This window comes from Oryx dammah, unplaced genomic scaffold (genome assembly GCF_014754425.2).
Source record: "Oryx dammah isolate SB20612 unplaced genomic scaffold, SCBI_Odam_1.1 HiC_scaffold_23, whole genome shotgun sequence".
NCBI classification, from domain to species: domain Eukaryota; kingdom Metazoa; phylum Chordata; class Mammalia; order Artiodactyla; family Bovidae; genus Oryx; species Oryx dammah.
The window spans coordinates 82,155,623-82,175,418 of NW_024070207.1; the positions used below are offsets into that span (position 1 = coordinate 82,155,623).

The 19,796-nt window shown below is 46.6% G+C and overlaps 1 protein-coding gene and 1 long non-coding RNA gene across 14 annotated transcripts in view; one reads left to right on the plus strand and one right to left on the minus strand.

Annotated features, from left to right (window-relative positions):
- Positions 1-5,037, plus strand: part of LOC120882169 — a 74,589-nt gene extending 69,552 nt beyond the window's left edge. Inside the window, exons 3-4 of the long non-coding RNA XR_005725430.1 lie at positions 2,374-2,546; positions 4,801-5,037. This is a non-coding gene — a long non-coding RNA (uncharacterized LOC120882169). The remainder of the gene's footprint in view (positions 1-2,373; positions 2,547-4,800) is intronic.
- The window catches only part of KDM5C (lysine demethylase 5C), a 31,037-nt gene continuing 16,157 nt past the window's right edge, over positions 4,917-19,796 (minus strand). For 5 of the 13 annotated variants that reach the window (XM_040266007.1, XM_040266012.1, XM_040266014.1 and 2 more), the window contains 14 exons: positions 16,336-16,455; positions 16,030-16,224; positions 11,644-11,825; positions 11,430-11,554; positions 11,155-11,302; positions 10,442-10,547; positions 9,330-9,688; positions 8,604-8,742; positions 7,940-8,119; positions 7,661-7,798; positions 6,878-7,477; positions 6,522-6,600; positions 6,188-6,387; positions 4,917-6,079 (listed from right to left, as the gene is read on the minus strand). In XM_040266007.1, coding sequence (XP_040121941.1) covers positions 5,720-6,079; positions 6,188-6,387; positions 6,522-6,600; positions 6,878-7,477; positions 7,661-7,798; positions 7,940-8,119; positions 8,604-8,742; positions 9,330-9,688; positions 10,442-10,547; positions 11,155-11,302; positions 11,430-11,554; positions 11,644-11,825; positions 16,030-16,224; positions 16,336-16,455 — 2,931 coding nt within the window. In that variant the 3' untranslated portion in view covers positions 4,917-5,719. The remainder of the gene's footprint in view (positions 6,080-6,187; positions 6,388-6,521; positions 6,601-6,877; positions 7,478-7,660; positions 7,799-7,939; positions 8,120-8,603; positions 8,743-9,329; positions 9,689-10,441; positions 10,548-11,154; positions 11,303-11,429; positions 11,555-11,643; positions 11,826-16,029; positions 16,225-16,335; positions 16,456-19,796) is intronic. The other 8 variants (XM_040266010.1, XM_040266009.1, XM_040266013.1 and 5 more) reach the window with 6 other exon arrangements.

Genomic DNA, 19,796 nt, shown 5'->3' on the forward strand with positions numbered 1-19,796 from the left:
ACTTCCATCTTGTGTGTGCAATTTTCTCCCCATGTCCCCTCACACTCCTGTCTCATCTCACTTGATCACCCTGTTGAAATGAGCAGCCATGTTGTGAGTTGGTCTGTGGGAATGTCCATACAGCAAGGAATTTGAGGATGGCTTCCACCACCAGTCGGGAAGAAACTGAAGCACTTAGTCTAACAGCCCACAAGGAACTAAGTCCTGCCAACAGCCATACATTGAGCTTGGAAGCAGATCCTTCCCCAGTCAAGCCTTGGGATGACTGCAGCCCCGTCTGACACCTTGATTGTAGCCTGTGAGAGATTCTGAAATAAAAACCCAGCTAAGTTGTGTCCAGATTTCTGATCTACAGGAACTGAGATAAATGTCGTTGTTTTATTCAGGTTTTTTCTTCAGCATTTTTTTTTAATTTATTTTTTACAATGTTGTGTTGGTTTCTGCCATACAGCAATGTGAATCAGCCATAATTATACATATATCTCCTCCCTCTTGAGCCTCCCTCCCCTCCCCTCCCCCTGTCCCACACCTCTAGTTCATCACAGAGCTCCAGGCTGGGTTCCCCATGTTATATAGCAACTTCTCACCAGCTATCTATTTTACACATGGTAATGTACATATGTTGATAATAACATGTTGTTTTAAGCCACTGTTTTTGAAGTAATTTGCAGTAATACATATGCAGTAACTTTGCCAACTAAGGTCCATCTAGTCAAGGCTATGGTTTTTCCTGTGGTCATGTATGGATGTGAGAGTTGGACTGTGAAGGCTGAGTGCCGAAGATTTATCCTTTTGAACTGTGGTGTTGGAGAAGACTCTTGAGAGTCCCTTGGACTGCAAGGAGATCCAACCAGTCCATTCTGAAGGAGATCACCCCTGGGATTTCTTTGGAAGGAATGATGCTAAAGCTGAAACTCCAGTTTGAACCTTTGAACCTACAGCTTGTGTTACATGAGAGCAGGGATCCAAGATAATCAGCCTGCCCCTGGGAAACAGTTCATAGCTGGGGTTCAGTGTTGCTGTCTACTACTGTTGGCAGGTGGGACCTCAGCAGTGCTATAGCCATATTGTCTTTGGTAGGTAGAAGTCCACATGCTTGACCACCTCATGCAAAGAGTTGACTCATTGGAAAAGACTCTGATGCTGGGAGGGATTGCGGGCAGGAGGAGAAGGGGACGACAGAGGATGAGATGGCTGGATGGTATCACTGACTCGATGGACGTGAGTCTGAGTGAACTCTGGGAGTTGGTGATGGACAGGAAGGCCTGGCGTGCTGCGATTCATGGGGTCGCAAAGAGTCAGACACAACTGAGCGACTGAACTGAACTGAACTGAATAGGGGTTTCCGTGGTGGCTCAGTGGTAAAGAACCCACCTGCGAATGCAGGAGACATAAAAGACACGGGTTCAATCCCTGGCTTGGGAAGATCCCCTGGAGAAGGGCCTGGCAACTCATGCCAGTATTCTTGCCTGAAGAATCCCATGGACAGAGTAGCCTGGAGGGCTTACAGTCCATGGGGTCACAAAGAGACACAACTGAGGTGACTTAGCACACATATGCATTAATATATAATCAATACAGGAAGGCATGGAGGTTATGTACAAGTTCAGCATGTGGACTTCTACCTACCAAAGACAATCTGGCTATAGCACTGCTGAGGTCCCACCTGCCAACAGTAGTAGACAGCAACACTGGAACCCCAGCTATGAACTGTTTCCCAGGGGCAGGCTGATTATTTTGGATCTCTGCTCTCATGTAACACAAGCTGTAGGTTCAAAGATTTAGTGGGAATCCCAACTGATACTACCTGAGCTAGACACATTCTTTGTGTGGTCTGTTTCCTGCGTATATGACAAAGACTTCGTGAAATATCTCACATGTAGCTTGGCACCCAGAAAGGAGTTCACAAGGAAGGAGTTCCCTTCCCTTTCCTGGAAGGTGAGTGCCCCAGAGGCAGGGAATGCATTTCTGTCTCCAAATCCCTCTTTTCCCATCATCACAATTTCAGGGCTTCTGGGAAGCATGGTCAGTGTCTATCCCTTCAGGGTCTCAGTGATCATGGACCGCAGACCCCAGGCCCCACTCCTGTGGGGTAGCACCCTTACCAAGGAGCTTTATACACTGCAGAGAACAGAATGAGACTCCAACCGCTGTTCCCGTCTCCCCTCTTCTTCTGAACCCTGACTGAAAGTGGGAGCAGAGGCCTCAGGCTTGGGCCTTGCCTTCCCTCTAGGAACTCCCAGTACAGGGGACTTGGGGGTGGGAATAGTGTTTCAGGTACCACCTAAAGCACAGTGGGGGGCAGTACAGAGGGGGAAGGGGTTGGAAAGTTCTTAGTAGAAGTGATGTCTCTTCCTATCCCTGTCACTGCAGACTCAGGAGCCATTCTGAGGGATTTGGCAGCCCCTGGGAAACTCCATCTGTCTGCAAAATGATGTCTCTTCAGAAGAAAATGACTTCGAGATGAAGATACTGTGCTTCCCCAGTGCTCTTTCTCCCCATCTGCCACTCATCTGGAATTCCCCAGGGCAGTCACTCCTTTCTAGGTGAGTCTGGAAAAGGGGGACACATCTGCATCCAGAGCAAGCTCTCTGGAAGAGGTCATATTTGATCTGGGTTTCACATGATGGGGGCTAGCACCTCTCCTGCAGAGCTCACGGGATGCACATCACTGAGGGATGGGGCAGGGCAGTGCCAAGATGGGAAAGGCTGTCTGGAAACTGGTGAGCCCCTTCCTTTGGAGGACCTGAGCCTGGGCCGAGTTCTCAAGCAGGGGAGCTGGTACAGGTTGTAGGCACTGTTCCTCTCCTGTTAGACCAGGGTCCTGTTACGGGGTCTGCCTCCAGGTGGGAGTGGTAGTGAAGTGCTGAGAGCCTTGAGCCCTTTCCTGTCCCTGTCCCAGCTTTCACATCCCAGTCTCCTCTCAGGTGGTCTCCTCCAACCACTTTTCATGCTCAATTCCATATAAGTGGGCAAACAAAAGACCAAGCTTTCCCCATGGACTGGGATCAAAATGAGCCCAAGTTAGAGGTGTGCACTGGCCCATACCTCCTGTTACTTGCACAGCCCACATCTCCTGGCTGGAAAACTGGAGGTAGGGCTGACGCAGATATCAAATCAAAGCCCCAACCAATCAAAGCTGCTAGAAGGGGGTGGGCTTTCTCAACTCATCACTAGGTTACTATCAACTGGAAATCTTTGAAGGGGAAGACGAGAAGCAAAATGAACCCACTGAGCATTCAGATGAGAACAGGCAGAGTGGCAGTGTTCTGGGTTCCTGGGGTAGGCACCAAAGCCTGCCCATTAGCCTTTAAGCCCTCTGTGCAAGCACACCAAAAGAAAAGCCCTTGCAGAGCCAGGCATGATAGGATGCTGGTGGGCTGGCTTAGTTGGGATAGTGCTCTTGCTTCCTCCTCCATATCCTCCCATCATGGGTGGACTCTGAACACAGTATTAAGGACTATGAAGAGTGGTTCTTAGCCTTTGGAGGGACTAGGATCCCTTTATGAATCTGACACAACGTGGTTTGTCTTCTTGCCAGTGGACTCTGAACACAGTATTAAGGACTATGAAGAGCAGTTCTTAGCCTTTGGAGGGACTAGGATCCCTTTATGAATCTGACACAACGTGGTTTGTCTTCTTGCCAGTATAATAGATGCATGCAAACCCCCATTAAAAACATGTTAACTAACTCCAGTGATGATCTCTGATTTTAGAGCCTTCGTCACCCTCATTTTAAAGACTTTGGGGCCCAGGAGGGGAAAAAAACCTATCCAATATAAAGTCACCATTAATAATCTATATTTTAAAGTGAACTCACCTTGAAATCATTATGCTAAGTCAAAGAACAGTCACAAGGAATCACATATTGTATGATCCCACTTATATATGTCCAAAATAGACAAACCTTTATAGATTAAGTGGTAGCCTAGGAGTGGGGGACCAGGGGTGAGGGATGATGCTTAACGAGTATAGAGTTTCTTTCTGGAATGACAAAAATGTTCTAAAACCTTTTGCATTTATGACTATACAACTAGAATATACTGAAAGCCACTGAATTGTATACACCTAGAGTGAAACCTGTGTAGTATGTAAAATCTATTATAGTAATGCTGTTTTTTAAAAAGTGAACTTGGTGATTGTAAATGACCTAACTAGTCCTCACAGAGGTAGGAAAAACCCTTTAGGGTAGAGAAAAACCAGGGAAGAGCCCCTGAAAGACCCAGCATATGGGTCTGACAGGAAAGCATTCCAAAATGAGATTACACGGGTGTGTGTGTACACGTGTGTGTTAGGGAGCACCGACCCCTGTGCAGTTGAAAATCTGCATGTCACTTTAAAGCCAGTCTTCCATATCATCTGTGGATTTGACACATGGTGTATAGTACAGTAGTGTCAATACGTACTTATTGGAAAGAATCTGAGTTTAAGTGGACCCTCATAGTTCAAACCCACTGTTTAAGGCTCAACCATGTGTTCATGTGTATCTTAAGGACAATGATGCATCATGGATGGTTTTAAGCAGGATAGAAACATCCCTTTGAATCACTGAACTGTACATTTAAAACAGGTGAATTTTGTGTGTAAATTATTCCTCAGTAAAGCCCTGCCCCCAAACCATACCTCTAGGGGCTCGAAGAGGGTAGATAGGAGAGCATAAAGTTGGAGGAGGCTGTGGCAGGAGTTACGTGCCAGGGCCTATCTCTTGGGAGATGGCTAAAACTGGCTTGGGGGTAGAGTCGGGGGAGAATTGGGATGTCTTGCCCATGGTTAAGGAGAACCTGGTAGAACTCGTTTCAGAACTCAGAGCTCCCTGGCTTCAGCCCTCGTGTTCCACCAGCACTGCAGCTCTTCCACTGACAGGTGATGGAGACCTTCCGAAGAGAAATGCACTTCAGAAACATGTTTCAAAAAAATGTTGCTAAGGGTTTTATTTCTAACAAGAGGAAAATAATAAAATAAAATTAAAATAGGCTTCAGTTGGAACCAAGTTTCTTGTTTTGCCTTTTTTTTCTTTTGAACAAATTAATTACACACCAACAATCTTCTTTTATTACAACATGAACCCAGGAGGAGGAAAGGAGACAGGGCAGGATATGGAGGGAAGGTCAAGGTGGTAATGAGGACAAGCACCAAAAGCTTTCTTCAGATCTCAGGGAGCCCTCCTCAGCTCCCCAACCAAATTTATTTAAAATAATAAACTGTGAGCACAGCTATGTGAAGTTTCCTCCTCCTGGGTGGAAGTCAGGGGAAGGGAGAAGGAGGTGAGGGGAGGGACAGAGGCAGGAGAAGGGGGGAAGGAGGAGGAAGAGTGAAGGGGGAGGTGAGGTTAGTGTAGCATGGCCTGGCCAGGGCCACAACTGGGGAGAGAAGGGAGAGGAGATTCCCCCAGTTTGCATATGCACTGGCTGTCTCTCTGGAATGGTGCTGGCCCAGCCCCAGCCACCCCCTGCCACCTGCCCATCCATCTATCTGCCTCAGGTGTCTAGGAATGCTGGTTAGAGGCTACCAGGGAGGGGGACTCCAGGGGCCAGCCCCCAGGAGCTGAGGTCTGAACAATACCTTGGAGTCAGAATATAAAAGTCAAGGGACTCAGGGGTGGGCTGGGGTGGTCATCCCCCCTACTCGCCCACCTCCCAAGAAGCAGGCTTGATGGTCAGAAAGAGGATCCTTGAGGCCAAGGGGTCTCTGTTGGGGTCTGTGCTAGGCTCAGCCACTGTCACAACTGTTGCTGAGGCGGCTGCTGTGGGCAGGGCACATGCAGCCGGGGAGTCAAAGTGGGGAAAGGGCCCGAGGAGCCTGAACTGGCCCCTAGTGCAGGCTCCAAGCCATTCTCCTGGGTGCTGGGGCTGTCAGTGGTGGGCAGGGGTGGGGGTGGGCCCTCACCCCCAGTCTCCTCCTCCAGCTCCTCCTCCTCCTGGGCCTCCTCGGCCTCTGGCCCTGAGCTGCGTACCCTCTTTGGCTCTAGCTCCTCTCGGGCTGGGTCATCACCCTCCCCACCCCGATCTGCTTTCCGCCGCCGCCGCCTCTCCAGTGCCCGGCCCCGTGCTCGGCTCCCATGGCGCTCGGCCTTCTCCAGCTGTGATCACAACAGGCAAAAAGAGGTGCAGCACAAGGGGTCAGGCCTGGGCTCCTTGCCTGCTCCACCTGACCTCCTAGCTCTGCACATGACCTGTCCTCTCCTCACCTCCAGAAGTGTGCGGATCCGCTCCACATCTGGAGGCTGCCCAGCCTGCAACAGCTGCCAGATGCTCTGGTTCTCATCCAGGGTCACCTCAAGCAAGTCCCCCTCCAACATGAGCTCCTCTAGGGGGGCCCGGGTTGCCTCAGGCAGCTCCAACACAGGGCCAGTCAACCGTGGCAACAGCGAGGACAGCAGCTCCAGGTCTGGGGGGTTGCAGGGACAGGTTGTGTTAGAGGCTACTCCTGGTTATACCCCTGCCCCCTACCCCAACAGAGCTAAGGACCACAGGGATCACTCTGGTGAAATCCACTAACAGCCTACCCACACTTTGACCTACCTCTCTTACCTGAGCCCTCCCCCGGGGCTACCTTCTCAGGACTGGTCATGCTGTCTCCATTCTCTAGCAACCCCTGCACCTGCCAGAGAGATCAAGAAAAGGTAGTGGTAACTAAGAACCAGATCCTACTGCTGCCCCCCAACTTCAGACTTGGGACCCTCCACCTCCTGGAGAAGGGCAGACACAGGCTGCCAGCATTGAGCATTACAGGGATCTGGAGAGGAGGCAGAATGGGGCAAGAAGGCCAGGCCAAAGGAGACCAAAAGTCAGAGAGAAGGGGTAGTAGGGCTGGAGCCTAAGGGCAAGGGCTAGGAAACAGGAATTTGAGGGTGAGAGAGCTGGGCTGCACAGCTCACCTTAGGCATATCCTTGCCACTGCCTTCTCTGAGAGGGTCAGAGGCGGGGGCTGAAGGGTAGGTAGGGGGCTCCTCGGGCCTGGGTTCAGCCTGCAGCCGCTGGCGAAGCTCAGCCAGCCGTCCCAACAGAGCAGTCACATCCTCAGAGGCCAGAGCCTGCCTTGCACGGCCTTGCCAGCTGATGGCCCTCTCTGTGAGGCACTGCAGGGCCTCACCCTCAGGCAGCCGCACAGGCAGTCTCTGCAGCGCTACCAGCAGTGCCAAGATGGTCTCCAGGCGTGGGCGCCGTGAGCGCATGCACAGCGGACACAAGAATTTGGTGTCCCACTCCCACCAGGCCAGCAGTGGGGATGGGGTGGGACTGGGCCTTGGGGAACTGAGGAGGCGGGGTACCGACACACATCGCCCATGGAACCAGTCCTGACACAGGTCACACTGCAGAGCTCCCACCCCGGCTGGCACCTGCCCACACACACAGATGGAGGTTGCAGAGGAAGCTGTGGTCGATGATGCCAGTGGACTGGGTTTGGTGGAGTTGGTGCGACGTAGCTGCAGGATTCCCTCCTTCTCTTTCTGTTCCCCCTCCTTGAAGGCCACGATCTGCCGCGCCCAGGACAGGGGAGGAGAGGTCAGCACCCCAACCCTCCTTCTCTGGCACCATGAACACCCCACTCCCAAACCAAGAGAACTGACACACAGGGAGCAAGCGGTCTGCCCATGGTCACCAGGCTCAGACACTATCATTGCCAGACTCTTCTCCCCATCTGGGCCTAAGCTCCTTACCACAGAGCCTGGGTCCCTGAGGTCCTGCGCAGATAGCCCCAGCAGCTCTGTGTCAGATTTGTACAACCCCAGCTCCTTCTCCATCCAACGGCTGCGCTTGGTGCTGTCTGAGCCGGCGTCTGCACACGGGCAGAGCACCTGAGGCAGGCAGGCAGAGAGGGAATGTCTGGGGTTCCCATTCTTCCCATACCCAAAGCCCCCAAACCCACGTTCTCACATGAGCTGTCTCACATCTGGGTCAGAGGCAGGAGAGGCTGTGGGTCAGGTCCCAGGCCTCACCTCCAGCAGAGTGTAGCAAGAATTCTTCTTGAGGAAGGTCTTGGAGGCCTTCTCCCTCCAGGAGTGCGCCGTCAGTACCTGCAGCTCTAGCTGTCTCAGTTCCTCCAACCCCACAGGTAGGTCCCGGCCCACAGCCACCAGACCCTCCAAGTCATCCAGGCAGGGGTAGTGATCACCATTCTGGGACAGGGCAAGAGAAAGCTCAATTCCACTCACCAGCATCTACTGATGCTACTCTGACCCTGGTCCTGAATTGGGAAGATGGACTGGATTCACAGTCTTAAGCCAGAAGAAAACAGACTCATCCTAAGGAAGGTACGCCAACCGGGCTCTCTCCTCCAACTCGTACATCCACTGGCTCAGCCTCCAGATATCCAGGCAGTCCCCAGGACCACCAGACCGGTTACATGGTTGTGGTTGGCCTCTTTTAGCCTCCCTGCCCCTACCATTCTCATCTTAACCAGCATCCTATCTTCCCTCAGGCCAGCCTCGCAACCCTTCTTCACACTGCTCACCAAGCACGTTTTGCCTCCTCACAATGTGCTATGCCCCCTTGCTCACTCTAGCCAACCCAACTCAACCCAGAACAACACGGTGTATGACATCTCTCCCATCTGGACTAAAGATCTGGGGTGAAGGGTGGGTGGGGCAACAGGGTCCTCACTTGGATCTCGTCCACATCAGCAATCCAAGCCCGGGCCTTAGCAAGAGCCTCCTTGAGAGCCTGGATGTTGGGCAGGTGAACAGGGATGTTTTCTGCCTCATGAATTATGGCCTCAAGCGTGGCTGGTGGATGCTTCTGCCTAAAAGTAGGGAAAAAAGAGGCCTCAGTCTGGGATGGTCTCCGTGACCAGAAGCCCAGCCTGACTTTTGGGTATAGCAGTATGAGCCCCTGTGGCTGCCACTTGGGCCTACTTGCTTGTATTCTGCCTACAAGTGGCTGTCAGTTTCTGCTTGTTACAGATTGCACGCACCAAAACTTCTGCCGTATCCCCATGCTCTGTTTGTCCACCAGTCTATCCGCCTGCTGGCAGTGCCTACACACACAGTATTAATCTGGGAATTGCAGTTTGTCAGACTGTCCCATGTGTGGGGTCTTTCTACTGACAGGTGTTCATCTGCTTGTTGGTACTTCTCATGAGTGTGTGCACACGTCAGCCTGTATAGCTAGTCCTCTATATAGCTCTGCATTTGTCCATCTCTGTTTCTCCATAAGACTATCTCTGCCTCTACGTGTAATACAGAGTTAAACAAAAGAGGGGAGGATAAGATAGTCAATACACCAATATAGGAGTCTGGTGCCCAAGGCCACCCATGGGAATCATCTTCAGCTTCCCTGTTAAACTCTGAAGGATGCAGTAGAGCAGGGAAGGGAAGAAGCTGGACCTACCTGGCCTCCAGGCAGAGATGGGCCTTCTCCTCCCAGCGTTCGGCAATGGTCAGTAGCTCCTGCAGTTCGGCTTGGGCCTTGTCCACAGCAGGGCTAGGGGCCACACTGGCACCTGCTACCAACAGTCCCCGCATGACAGCCAGGGTGCCTCTTCGGGCTGAGGGGGCCAGTGTGCGTTTAACCTCGTCCAGCCATTGTGCCTGTTCCACCTGCCGCTGGAGCTGCTGGGCTTCAGGTACCTCCACTCCGAGCTGCCGCCCTCTCTCCAGCAGGGACTGCAGGAGCCCTGGACTGGATGGCAGTGAGGCCAGAGCCTCACGGGCCTCAGCTTGGTAGGCTTCCACCTGTTCCAGAATACCCTACCAGGACACAAACAAAAAGCAAACTCCTCAGCAGAGCCCACACAGAGGTCCCACCACCACATACCTCTGCCCTACTTACCTGCTTACCCTTCAGTATTTGGGAAGAGAACCTAGCATGGTCTAGGCACTCTCCCTTCGCCAGGCCCTAAGCAGTGGTTCCTAATACTCACTGCCCACTACATACCCTGGGACATTTGTTAAAACGCAGATCTCTGGGTCTACTCCTTGAGATTCTTAATAGAGATCGGTCAGAATCTGCCTGCAATGCAGGAGACCTGGGTTTGATCTCTGGGTTGGGAAGATCTCCTGGAGGAGGGCATGGCAACCGCAACCCAGTCCAGTACTTTTGACTGTAGAATTCTATGGATAGAGGAGCCTGGCGGGCTACAGTCCATAGGGCTGCACAGGTTGCTTGGCCTTCTCACAATCTCTACACTCACACTGGTGTCCACTGCTCTTTCCATCCTATTTCTGTACCTTCTTGAACTTTACTCAGCTTTCCAGGCCCACAAACACCCTTGTTACTTCCTTTCACCTCTTCTACCTTGAAGAGGAAACCTTTCCTTGACTACGCATCCTGTATCTGTACCCTTGCCACTTGCGCCTCAAATCGCATTTCTAATGCAGTTTGCTAAACCCTTTGCCTCCTACCTCTATTACTCACAGGTGTGTCCTGTCTTGGCCTGCTGCTCAGGTCCCCCTCCCCCTCCCCCAAACCCTGAACAGCACCCCAAGTTCACCCCTCCTCACCTTGACATCCCCAATCTGGTGCATGGCACAAGGCAAGTTGTTCATCTGGTCCAGAAAGGCCTGGAGCTCAGCAAGGGTCATCTGCAGACCAGTCATCCTGTGGGGGCTATAGAGATTCACATGTAGGGTTTCAAGTCCAACCCAGTCCCCTCCCTCCATCTCTGTACTAAGGCCCAAAACCTTTCCTCATACATGCCCACCTTGACCTCTCATACTTCACAGTTCCCTGCAAATGCCCAGGTTAGAGAGAGAGTTTTAAGATACATGCATGTTCATATGATGAGGGGAAAGAATTAGAAGAGAGGAATACAGGATTTATTTGATGGGGAAAGCTTAGAAATTGATGGCAACAGAAGCTGGACAATTATAATCCATATTCTACTGTGAAGGCAGATTAAGTGTATGCTTCTGTGTCCTTTTCTTATTCCTAAACCTCCAACAACTCCCTGACCTCAGCCTGTCTGAAATCAGTACCTTCAGGTACTGATAAAAAGACAATCCTAGCTTTCTTCAAACTGAAGTACGCCCCTTTGTTCTAGCTGCCTGGCCTCCTTGCCTCCCCAGTTCCTCCAATGGCAGTGCTTGTCAGCTTCCTGTTGATGTCACCTGCTAATGGTACTCAGAGTTCACCACCACCCCCTGCCAAAAGTCCTTTTCCTAAGGTGCTCATTCCTCAGCAGGCTATCTGTGCCCAATGCCTCACGCTGCCATACCCAGCTTCCTGGCCGCTGACCAGCCCCAGAGCCCGGGACACGCAAGCCTCTGCCTCACTCAGGCAGTTCTTTAGTCGCTGCAGCAGCTCACTGTTAGGAAACCTCCGCTCACGGGCCTCTGACTCTAGTGCCCTCAGCTCTTCAAGGCCTGGAGAGAGAATAAGAGCAGCAAGGAGTAGGCAGTATTGAGTAAAGGCAGAGGAAGGGGGTGGAGGGTACAGAAGAAAAGGGAATAGAACTTGCCTGTGGAGTCCCTCCGTCCCCCCATCACTCACTGCGCTTCCGCCCATCCTCCACCTCCAGGGCCACTCGCACTTTGTTGGCCCACGTGTCAAAGGACTCAGCCCGGACCTTCAGCTTATGGAGCATGGCAGGGAGCTCATCCAAGGTGTACCGATACCTACAGGAAGAGAGGAGGGAAGAGCACATCTGGCCCAGTTCTACATCCCCCTCCTCAGCCCACTTCCCCCAGGTAAGCCCCCTGCTCACCTCAAGTATTGCCGGCTACTGGAGCACTTGCAGAGATCATTGATGTGGGAAAGGCAGACAAGGCCGTCAGGGCAGTCATAGCAGGCTAGGGCTGATAGAAAGCACGTGGTCTTGCACTTGATGCACTGGCGTTCATCATCCGGGAGCAGCTCAAAAGCTTCTCGCTCAGCTTCGGTGATGCCCTGGGGGTGTTCATTACATAGAACCAGAACAGGGCTGCAGAAACCCCTAAGTCAGCCACCACTGAGCTCCATGTTAAAGACTCAAATCTGCGAGGAGCTATGGAGGAGACAAAACTCCACATATCACACTGCCTCTGTGAAGTCCAGACTCTCAAAGCTGGGTAATCATATGAAGCAAGGTAAGATCAATGTAGGTTGAGAGGAAGAAAAATCAGGTAAGTTTCAGATTAGCAGAAAGGGCCTTAGGGGTGAGAGAAGGTGAGGAAAATGTGGACCAAGGCACCAGAGAGATGGCAATATGTGGAAGTAGCCAAGATAAGTGTCATGTACTGGGGAATAATGCTAGCTTCCAGGCATTCAGTGCCCACTGTGCTCTAGGCACTGTGCTGGCTGCTTTAGCAGCACACTGCATACACATCTATAACTTAAGAGAAATAAACTATGTGCTTGTATCCAGTGTTTAAAGTTCCAAACCTAAGCCAATGACTTTATCTGTTAATTAGATGAAGAAAAAGCAATCCACTCCAAAACTGGAGGAAAAGCCAGCTATCTTGGAGTAACTGAAAGACAATAAAATGCTATACATTATAGGCAACTGGGGATTTTAGAGAGAAATTTTGATTCTAACAGTTTTTGTCTTCTGTACTGACCTAACTTCTGTGTAAGTCCATTGCACATTACAAATCCCACCCTGCCACAAATGTGCTCTGCACATTACAAATCCTGCTCATATGAGTCCATTGCACATTACAAATCTAGCTGTGTTGATATAGAGTAAATTATTTAAACCTCTCTGGGTTTCAGTTTCCCTCTTTTGTAAAATGGAGACTATAGTACTATCCTCATTGGGTTGGGATTAACAAAGGTAAAGTCACTAAGGACTTAGAAAAGTATCTTAGCACTTAGAATAGTGGAACCACAAAAGGCCCTCAACAGTCAAAGTAACCTTGAGAAAGAAAAACAATGCTGGAGGTATCAACTTTCTTCATTTCAAACTATATTACAAAGCTGTAGTAATCAAAACAGTATATGGCATAAAAACAGACACATAAACCAATGGTAAGCCCAAAAACAAACTCTCATACATAGACTCAACTAGTATTTGACAAGGGAGTCAAGAATACTCAATGGGGAAAAGATAGTCTCTTCAATAAATGGTGCTGGGAAAACTGGATAATCACATGTAGAAAAATGAAACTGGACCTTTATCTTATATCAACTCATGAAAATTAACTTGAAATAGATTAAAAACTTAAACCTAAGAACTGAAACCATAAAACTCCTAGAAGAAAATATAGGGAAAATGTTCCCGGACATTGGTGTGGGCAAGGATTTCTTGTATATGGTATCTTTAAAAAGCACAAGCAACAAAAGCAAAAATAAATAAGTGGAACTATATCAAACTAAAAAGCATCTGCACAGTAAAAGAAATCATCAACAAAATGAAAAGGCAACCCATGGAATGGGAGAAAATATTTGCAAACTGTCTATCTGATAAACGGTTAACATCCAAAGTATATAAAGGACTCATACAACTCAACAGCAAAACCCCAAGCACCCGAATAAGAACTGGGCAGAGGACCTGAAAAGATGTTTTTCCAAAGAAGACATACAAATGGCTAATAGGTACATGAAAAAATGTACATCACTAACCATCAGGAAAATGCAAATCAAAAGCATAATATCCCCTCCCACCTGTCAGAATGGCTTATCATCAAAAAGAAAAGAGATACATGTTAGAGAGAAGAAGGAGACAAGGGAAACTTTTACACTGTGGTAGGAATGCAAACTGGTACAGCCACTTTGGAAAACAGTATGAAGGTTTCTCAAAACATTAAAAATAGAATTAACCATATGATCTAGCAATCCCTCTTCTGGGTATACTCCAAAGGAAATGAATAGGATCTCAAAAAGATATCTGAACTTGTTCACTGCAGCATTATTCACAATAGCCAAGATATGGAAATAACCTAAGAGTCCATAAATGGATGAATGGACAAAGATGATGTGGTGTATGTATGTGTATGTGTATATGTACATATACATATAATGGAATATGCATTACTCAGCCATATGGAAGACAGCAATCTTGCCATTTGTGACAACACAGATGGACCTTGAGGGCATTATACTGAGTTAAACAAATCAGACAAAAAAGACAAATATCACAGAGTATCACTTATATATGGAATCTAAAAAAGTCAAACTCCTAAAAACAGAGTAGTAGGAGTTCCCTGGTGGCCTAGTGGTTAGAACTCCAGGTTTTCACTGCCATGCCCTGGGTTCAACCCCTGGTGGGGGGACTGAGATCCTGCAAGCCAGCCTGCAACACGGCCAAACAAAACAAAAAAGAAACACAAAGTAGAATGGTGGTGGCCAAGGGCTAGGGAGGTCGGAAAATAGGAAGATGCTGGTCAAAGGACACAAACTTCCAGTTAGAAAATAAATAGATTTGGGGAAGTCTAATGTATAACATGATGACTATAGGAGGGGGAACAATAGGCACTCAACAAATATTTACAGATATTAGCTAATTTTCAGATAAAGACACATATTTCACAGGCCTATCTCAAAGTCTTCGAGAGAGTAACTGGCACAAAGTGAGAATCTGACTACAGACTATTTTGAATCTGAAGCTAGAGAATGCTGCTCTTAGGGTGAAGCCCCTAGGTATTTTTGGATCATGGACTCCTTAGAGAACTGGATGTAAGCTATGAGCCCTCTTGCTAGAAAAGGACTCAAACATATACACAAACATACACACACACACAATCTTTTACAGAATTTGAGCCCTCTTGCTAAAAAAGGACTGAAATACACAGACACACACACACACAATCTTTTACAGAATTTTGAGACTAGGGGTTCCAGAATTCTTCTCTTAGGTAAGGGCCAAATGTAGAGAATTCTGAGTGTTAGTATGGGAACATCTACATTTCCCACCTTACTTTGGCTCCTTCCTGTAGCCTAGCATAGCCCCAAAGTCATCATTTAATAACAGCACTGAACAGAGAGAAAAAATGATGCCTAAAAAAGCCCATCAACTAATACCACAGACTGATAGGCCCCAGACTTCCAACACTTACCAAAGCTGCAATTCTTATAGCCCATACTCATAGGGAAGTTATAAATGAGCTTTAAAATAAAGTATTAGCCTAAATTTCCTTATTTTAAGAAAAGGGATCCAGCATGGGATTCCTCAAGACCAGCATTCTTTTGTCATCCTATGGAGCACTCTCACTAAATCAATTCCCTAACTGAGCAAGTTTGGAGCTTTAAGAAGGCAGCTAAACTACATGAACAGCAGTCCCACTCACCTTCAAACAAAACTGCTAAGTTATAAGGAATCTATCTGCCTTCTACTCAGTAACCCTAACCCAATCTGAACTGCGAAACCACTTGAATTGCAATAAAATGGCATTTCTTAATATCCCATATTTCAATTATTTTGTTCATGTATTATTAATAATAGCAGCTGCTACACTGAAAGTGCAGTAATAGATGCTTTGACATAAATCACCTTACTCAAGCTTTACAACCACCTTGCAAGTTAGGTATTTATTCCCATTTTACAGAGTGGAAGGTAACCTGAAAAGGTTGTCCAGCTTACCAGCAAGTGGGGGTTTCGTTATGTCAGTTGGTCTTATTGTGTTATTTAAATAATCATGAATAGCAGCTATACCAGCACCTGCTATGGGTCACTTAACATCTTGAAAGAAAAGAAAGTGAAAGTAAAGTCTCTCAGTCATGTCCGACTCTTTGCGACCCCATACACTGTAACCTACCAGGCTCCTCCATCCATGGAATTTTCCAGGCAAGAGTACTAGAGTAGGTTGCCATTTCCTTCTCCAGGGGATCTTCCTGACCCAGGGATCAAACCTGGGTCTCCCTCATTGCAGAAAGACACTTCAACATCTGAGCCACCTGGGAAGCCCACTTAACATCTTAAATCCACTCAACTATCCAAAAAGATAAGCACTATTATAATTCCATTTTTTTTCAGATGGGGATGCTGATGCTCAGTCAAGTAAATTAACTTGCCAACAGTTATTAGTAAATGGCAAAGAATGGAATGTAGTTTCCAACTTAGATGTGTCTAGTTCTTTTCAGTACTTCCCAAGAATGGTGCCTACTCCTATTTGTTCCTCTCCCTATCTCTGCCAGACTAGGGTACCCAATCCTGTGCATTCTCCCCATCACCCACCTTCTCCAACAGGGCCTTTCGTAGACGCCGCTCCTCCTGCACCATGATGAACATCTCCTTATGCACAGCTGCTGCTAGGTTCAGGTCCAGCTTCTCTGGACAAGCAGCCATCTTGCAGATGAGCTCCTCATGGGAGAAGACACAATATCTTCGGAGTCGGCGGTAGTGCTCAATGCACTGGCGCCCAGCTGGTAGCTGTGGTCAGGTTCAAGGTTGAGTATAGCCAAGTCTGGAGGCAATGGTGCCTCAGCTTCCCTACCACCCTCCTGCTTCTCCTTGCTACCCCTCATCACACTCCAGACTCACCCAGTCAGCAGTGCAAAAGTTGACAGCCTCAGCAAAGTTGTAGCCTTGGTTAAAGCCACTGTGGTAAGCACGAGGGAAGGTAATGACGAATTCTCCTGCACACTGGTTTGTGCGGACAACCTGAGGAAGAAAAGCCAAGATCGCTGAGATAAAAGTTTTCCATAGTCTACAGAAACCTCATCTAAGTGCAGAGTCCTCAAAGAGAGGAAGGAAAGTCTCAGGGAACAGTCTGACAACAGATTCCCAGACACTCCAACTCCAACAGAGAGGACCACTGGTCTCTGTTCTCAAGGTTTTGATTTGTGACGACAGGAAATATTGTAAAGTAACTAGCCTCCAATTAAAATAAATTAATTAATTTTAAAAAAGAGAATTTGAGTCAAAAGCAGGAAATATACCAAAATATTTCAACTTCCTTAATAATTTTTATAAAAATTCAAAATATTACTTTCCATTAAGCTGGCCATTCCTTTCTCAGTAACAATTTTTGTTACCAGTCATGTAAGCAGTTTCACACCAAGTGGTTCTACAAGATCTGTTATAAAATCAGCAGGCCCTGCCATTCTCCATTTCCTACAGCCATTGGTTTTCACCTCTTCTGATTATTTTGGCATTCACCTTAACAATTCTAAACATCATGCCTCAAGACTATATTAAAAATAGCCTTCTATTTCTCAATTTGCTTAGTTTTCTATGCATGTATTAGTAATTTAATCCCAACCTTTTTGACAAATGTAAACTCTATCACTTTTCACCTTTTGTAGCAATCTCTCATAGAGCCTTATGATCTGTTACAATTGGGACCAGCTGCCCTCCCTGGATTGTCACTCTCCCATGACAGATTCCTGTTTCCTAGATCCCATGTCTTCCTCTTTCTTGGTTTGTTCCTTTGCTGTGCTTAATTAAGCACATCATCCAACAGCTTCCTGAGAAACAGTGGGAAGAATTTAGAAAAATATCTCTATTCTACCCTCACACTTGATAATTTGACTACACATATAAATTTCTAAGTTGAAAACCATTTTGAAGGCATGTTTCTAGTGTTCTGGATTCCAATGTTGCTTTTGAAAGTCTGAAGCCATTCTGATTTGTAATGCTTTGAATGAAACCAGTTTTCTCTCAGAAAGCTTGTTACAAGTTTTCTGGTCCCAGTGTTTGATATGAAAATTCTCCAGATATACCTTGGTGTGGATCTATTCTCATTCATGTACTGGGTAGGCCCTTTGATTCTGGAAACTCTTGTAGTTGAGGGGAATTTTCTTAAACACTTTCATTAATAATTTGATCCTTTTGGTTTTCATTTATTCTCTTTTCAGAGAGAATTATTGAATTTTGAACTACCAGAAGAAAATTCTCTGATTTTCTCTAGCTTTTTCTACCTTTAACTTTTTATTCTATTTTCTGGGAAGTATCCTTGACTGTTTATCTTCTATGCTTTTTCCTTAGTTTTCCACTTTTGTTATCATTAATTTTAATTTCCAAGAGCTCTTTTCTGTTCTTAGCATATTCTTTTAAAATAGCATCTTGTTCTTATTTTATGTTTGCAACATATGCTCATCTCTGAAAGTTTTAATGAGGTTTCTTTTCCTTTTCTTTTTGAAGTTTACTTCTCCCAGCCTAGCCTCTGTTCAAACTGCTTTTTTACCATTTGGTTCTACTTTGTTCTAGAGTTTTCTCAGTTATCTACTTATATTGAAAAGTAAGAAAGGAAAAGACTGAATAGAAGTTCTGAGTACTGAGATGAAGTTTGTCAACTGTGAGCTTCACTGTAGGGTAAAGCCACTTAGTTCAGGAAATTCTAGGTCTTTCCTTTTGAACCAGTTAAGAGTCCCCAGAGAAAACTCTCCCATTTTCTGTGCCTGAAAAAAAAGGTTTGGCTACCAGTGTTCTAAGAGTCAAGTGGAGAAGGATGGCTGGGAACCTCAACATTCAGTAAGTATACAAAGAATTCTAGTAGTTTCACTATACCTCAACTGTACCTAAAAGACCTCAATCCAGAGATCAATTTCAAAAGTACACCTCACAATCTTTTTGCTAGTGAGGGAAGGTCACATTTCCCACTACCCAGTGTGGGTGAGGTTCCCACAGCTTTCAGATTGATTCTCAGATGTTCCAGGTACTGACTTAAGTTTCAGTTTTCTTGTTTCTTTGTTTCAAGAATTTTTTCATTGTCTTTCTTGTTTTCCCCATCATTGTGATTTTTTTACCTTAAAAAAAAAAATCAAAAAAAAATCCCTTTGTGTCATTTTAGTGAAGTTTCAATAAGGAACGGAAGTAGCCATATGTAAGTTTAGTTTGCCACCATCACCAAGAAGTCTTACAAAGTTTTTTCAGACGAACATTTAACGCTGATGAAGACACAGTGAAATAAGTACAGTGCAGGTATGGGGTCCAATAACTTCTCTAGAAAGCAAAATTGCCAATATATACTAAAAACCTAAAAGGTTTATAGCCTTCAACACAACAATTCCTCTGCTAAGATTCTAGATTATGTGGAGAGAATCAGCATTCAATCTCCAAATTTATTCAGGTCATGTATTAGCTCCCACCTCCAACACATTTTCTTCTCAAATCTACTCCTACTTAGAGACAATATCAGTATTTACTGCTTGTACTACCGCACTGGCCCCCATTATCAATCAAAATTGTCTTCCCCAACCAAAATGCAAATCTGATCATGTAATGTCCCTGCTGAGAACCCCTCACTCAAATCCTCATATCTACATGATAAAGCCATGGCCCCAAAAGACAAACTCTTACTCTTCCTTCAAGTGTCACCACTTCTACAAATACTTTCCTGACCCCTCTCCTCAACTTCCTAATGACCCAGTCTGTTGTTCTTCTGTAACACCTCTAATAATATTTTATTCCAGTTGTTTACTCATCTCTGTCCTCTACTCAACTGCACATGACCAAAGGCAGGGATTGGTTTATTTGCTTTCAGGGTGTTGACCAGAGGCCTTGCACACAGGGAGTTCTAGCAATATCTGTTGAACATCTAGTCTCAGCCTTGATTTTATAGATGTGAAAACTGAGTCCTAGAAAAGCCTCAAGTAGCAGAGCCAGAAATAAAACCTAATGCTCCTGCACCCTTATTTTCGCAATATTACTTTACTATTTCCTTCCTATATAGTTTTTTAAAAAAGCTTTCCTCACATTCTGCAGCTATTAAAAAAATGACCCCAAAGTCCATCAACTGGTGAATAGACAAAATTCAGTATATCCATACAATATAATATTAGTCCACCTTAAAAAGGAAGTTCTGAAACAAGCTCTAACACAGATGAACCTCAAAAACATTATGCTAAATGAAAAGCCAGATATACAAAGACCACATATTATTCCATTTATATGAACTGTCTAGAAAAAGCAAATTTTTAGAGTCAGTCAATTAGCGGTTGCTTGAGACTAGGGGTTGGAATGGAGAGTGACCACAAAAGGGTACACAGGATCCTTTCGGG